Here is a 4,830-nt window from a genome sequence, read left to right as displayed (position 1 = left end):
AAAAAGCTAGTTCATGTCACTTTTTCATTTTCTACTAGGGGTTTGATATTTTCCTTGTTGCTTCATACTAACTTGTTACATTTTATCAGTATCAATACTTCATCACATGTCTTAGTTTGTCAACATCTTTAAACTATTTATGATACTTTAATTTTTCTGTTTCAATGGGAGATTTATTTTATTAAAGTAATAGCTTTTTTGGAAGTTTAATTGATGTACAATAAACAAAACACATTTAAAGTGTACCAGTTGATGATTTTTTGACTTATGTACACCCCTGTTAAGCCATTACCACAGTTAAGATTATGAATGTATCTTGATCAATCACCCCTCAAAGTGTCCTCAGGTCCCTTTGCAACATTCTTTCAGTCCTCTCCACACACCTGTCACATGCCCTGACAACCAGTGATCTGCTTTCTGTCATTAGTCTTACTTTCTATTGGCTCACGGCTGTAATTCCAGCACTTTGGGAGGCTGAGGTGGGCAGACGATGAGGTCAGGAGTTCGAGACCAGCCTGGCCAACATGGTGAAACTCTGTTTCTACTAAAAATACAAAAATCAGCTGGGCGTGGTGGCACATGCCTGTAATCCTAGCTACTCAGGAGGCTGAGGCAGGACAATTACTTGAACCCTAGAGGTGGAAGTTGCAGGGAGCTGGTATCCCACCACTTCATACCAGCCTGGGGGACAGAAGAGACTCTGTCTCAAAAAAATAATTTTATGTAATTTAAAAAGAATTGTAAATAATTTTATGTAAATAGGATCATACAGAATATACTTTTTTTGGTAACTAGTTATTAAAGATGCAAATTGAAATCATAATGAAATACCGCTACACACCTACTAGAAGGATGAAAATGCAGAAGACTGACCATATCACATGCTGGTGAGAATGAGGAACAGCTGGAACTTCCACCTACTGCTGATGGGCACATCCACTGGCATGACCATTTTGGAAAACAATTTTGTATTTCCTTAAAAAGCTAAACATTTACCTACCATATGATTCAGACATTCCACTCCTAGGTATTTACCTTAGAGAAATAAAAAGCATACATCCATACAGAGATTTGTACATAAATGATCATAGAAACTTTATTTGTAATAGCCACAAACTGGGAACAACCCAAATGTCCATTAACAAATCAGTGTATAAATAAATACTATTCATATGATGGAAGAATATTCATTAACAAAAAAGAATGAACTCCTGCAATACCCAATAAGATGGATGAATTTCAAAATGATATCTTTTAACATACAGAAGAATTTAATATTTTATGCCACCTAATAAATTTATTCTTACATGAGTTATGCCTCTATTGTTATATTTATAAGAATTTTTTTGCTCTTAAATATTTGACCACACAATTTTTTAACACTTTACTTTTACACTGTCATTTTAAAGTCATCTATAATTAATTTTGGTCTAAGATATAAGTTAGGGAAGGGGCATTAACATTTTTTCTTATCTGGTTTGCTGGTTTTTAAGACTGCTTTTAATTATTTAGGACTGAGTGTTTTAGTTTGTTCTTCTCAGATAGAAGTAGTACCTGTCACATAAACATTATATAAAATGAATGGGCATCAAACTGTAAGAGGAAATTTATGAGCAATTCTGCTTTCTAAACAAACAAAAAAGTTGTCATAATTTTCATGAGTTTTGTGTCATATAAGGAGACAATTTTGACAGCTACAGCTTAAGAGCGATGCAATTTTGAATAACATTTTGTTCCATTATTCTATAAGCATTCTATTTGTATTTATAGATGGCATTAGTATGTAGTATTTCACTACTTAGATTTTTTCATTTTCTCATCATTTTAGATAATATATGGAACACCTTTTTGCCCATAACTTTGTGCTTCTCTTGGATAATTTGAAATGAACAAATTCCCAGAAGTAATGTTTGGTGGATTAAACAGGTAGAGTTCTGCTTCTCTGTGCTTATTTCCACACAGCTTCCTAGAGGGTTATGCCAATTTTATACCATGGGCAGGCACAGTTAAGTCACCAGCATCATGCCATCCTTGCTGTCGGGGTGTACTATCAGTGGTGGCTATGAATTTTCTCTGCTTTATCACCCAAATGAATAAATAAATACCTCACAAATCCGTCTACCTGGCTGGCCAAACCTAAACTTGGAGCTCCTTTCCCTCCCTCCTTATACTCCGTGGCAGCCATGGGGGTGCACTGTTCAGATTTCCTTTCAAGAGAACTTGCTTCAAGGGGATAGTTGGTGGACAGTCTCAAGCTATAACACTTCTGGACCTATGGTAGCATTCACCCCATGTTCTCCAGGGGCTGTTCTCAGCCAAAGACTGAACCCATTGGATATGAGAGCCTGGCTAATCCTGCTCTGTGTGAACTCCTCTGAGAGGCAAGCCTTGCTTTGGGCCTCCCCATCTGTTTGGCTCAGAGTTTCTTAGAACCGCAGTCTCAGTGTTCCCCTGTTCAAACCTCCTCCCTCCCTCTCCTTTGTTACGTATCAGGCCAGCATTGCAGTCTGAATGCTCTCCCTGCCTGTGGCTGCTCTCTCTCACCTTTGTCCATCAGAGGTGTGTTCTCCCAGGCCGTCTTTTGCATGACCAATTCTGTCTTGGCATTTTTCATTTGGAGGACCCAAACTGGCAGATCCCCTGTGGATGAGTCTGCATAATGATTGTTCTCATAAGATAGATACAAACTCCAAATTAGTTATTAGATGAATGACAGAATGATGGAGAAGATAGATGTTTTGGGGTTGGCTATAGATATCTACCCCATAAGGAGGAGCCTTGGCTAGTTCTTAACAATGCAGGAGGAATTGGAACAGTGGAAATGATATTTCTTTGAGTTGGTAAAGACAATAGCAGTGGTTATTATGATGTTGTGGTTATTTGTTGCTTCTTGTCTTTCCTTTGCATGCTTCTTCTCCTTGATTCCCGGTGCCTACTGATGGGGTATGGTAGGTCAGGCTTCGGCAAGAACAAGTAGCTGACGCAGCATTGTCTGACCGCTTTGCACATGAACAATGCTGTCTCCCCCCGGTGGCAATGTGTCCTGCAGTATCCTGGGATGTCACTCACACATTTTGATGCACCGCTACTGGCTGCATGGGAGAGGACAGGACAGAGAAGTCATGGTTGGAAGCAGCACAGGACTGCTAAGGGGTCAGGGCCAGATGGGAGTGTTTGTTTTTTTGTTCTGAGATGTGTCCTTAGGATGTCGTGCAAATGAGACTTGGGAAAGCAAGTGATGAGGAGACAGAATCTTCCTGGATTGATGGCCTTGGGGAACTCTGTCTGAGGAGCTCTTCCTCTTTGTCAGTATCTGCATCTTTGAAGCTAGGGAAGACCATAATTTTGCTAAATTTGATACTGCAGAATAGGATGTATGGGTAAAAACGGGGGTGGGGAGCCAGGTCTTCATGGTCAGGGAGGAGCTTGGATACTCCAAAGGGAGAAATGGGACTATTCTCACTCACCCCACAGCCTCCCTTTTAAGGTGTTTCTGCCTTATTTGTTTTCATAGACTCTAAAACTGTAAATATTAATCAACTTGGGGCAAAGGGGGAGAGTCAAATCATTCTCCAAAACCATTAAAAATAAAATAATGGTTGCTCGTGACAGGGCATTTTGGATTCACACGTACTGGGCACCGTTTCACCGTCTGGTGAAATGTGTTTGTTTCAGTGCTCTGTGTCTGCCATTGGCTCACAGCAGGGGCCTCTTTGGAGCACCCTCAGGCCTCTTTGGCTTTCTTCACATCCATTGCCTAGCTCTCCTCTGATCTCTGTCTCCCCCACCTCTCTGTCTGTCTGTCTCTTTCTGACCCTGCATTCTCTCTTAGCCCCAGGGTTTGAGCTGAACTCTTTGCTTACCATCCTGTGGGAACTAGCCTCTAAGAGGTCTCCTTCCATTGCCCCACCTGCCAATTCTCTTTTGAGCATAGGGATGGGAACGTCAATCTCTTCCTTCTAGGCTCAATATCTCCTTTGAGCCCCAACCCAGGGCTGATCTCAATGGATGCACGTGGTGATGACAGAATGCTTCAGTGTCTTAGAAGGTTAGATATAGGCAGCTCACATAAAGTGAAAGAAGATACTTGGGTTCAGGTTGAGGGTGACTATCATTTTAGAATAGAAAACAAATTTTTGTAAAGGTTATATAGGGTGGTGGCTGGGTGTGTGAGTGTGGGATATCAAGGCTAGTGGTGGTTATTAGAAGATCCCTACCTTAGACTGGAACTCTGGGGTGATCCCTGCTCCCACCCGGCTCATCTATCACCAGAACAACCAGATCAGTTAGTGTTCCTTCTTCCCAATTCTGCTTTCTCTTATTTATCCAATTTACCTGAGATCACCTGGGTCAGGAAGCCAGGGACTGCCAAGAGCAGGAGCAGGAACTTCATGGCTGAAGGGGTGGCTTGGGGAGCTGCTGGTGGTTTAATGGAGTTGGGTCCCCTTGTAATGTGCCTGGAGCTACTGCCTTTATAGGATCCACATGATGCCAGGATATGGGGCAGTGAACCAAGGGAGAGTTTCCTGTTACCGAGAGCAGTCAGATTAGATCAGAATGTCTACTGGGCTGGAGCATGGATTAATTTATTGAGTGCCTGTGTTCTAGACTGTTAGGAGTGGGAGAGGTAGAGCAAAGAGTGCATTGGTTCCCAGCACTCATCTCTGAAACTGCGTTCCGGCCAGTATTGGTGAGAGGCAGGGAAACTGGCATTCTTTTGGTTGTTGCTGGGAGTGTTAACTGATGCAGTTTTTCTTTTGTAGCACAATTTGGCGATATACATCAGAAACCTTCAAATGTGCCTTTTTTTTCCGCAGGAACTTTGTACCT

At 41.6% G+C, this 4,830-nt stretch overlaps 1 protein-coding gene across 1 annotated transcript; it reads right to left on the bottom strand.

The window, feature by feature from the left end:
- Window positions 1-1,043: 1,043 nt before the first annotated feature.
- DEFB132 (defensin beta 132) lies at window positions 1,044-4,489 on the bottom strand. The gene is made up of 2 exons (XM_032294907.1): window positions 4,336-4,489; window positions 1,044-3,092 (listed from the first exon to the last, which is right to left on the bottom strand). The coding sequence occupies exons 1-2, from the start codon at window positions 4,391-4,393 to the stop codon at window positions 2,863-2,865; spliced, it is 288 nt and encodes a 95-aa protein (XP_032150798.1). The 5' UTR covers window positions 4,394-4,489; the 3' UTR covers window positions 1,044-2,862.
- Between the last annotated feature and the right edge of the window lie 341 nt (window positions 4,490-4,830).

Source organism: Sapajus apella, unplaced genomic scaffold (assembly GCF_009761245.1).
Source record: "Sapajus apella isolate SASKATOON/1434 unplaced genomic scaffold, GSC_monkey_1.0 scaffold33, whole genome shotgun sequence".
Taxonomy (NCBI): domain Eukaryota; kingdom Metazoa; phylum Chordata; class Mammalia; order Primates; family Cebidae; genus Sapajus; species Sapajus apella.
Note: the sequence above shows the minus strand (reverse complement) of the source record. Positions and strands in the feature narration are given on the sequence as shown.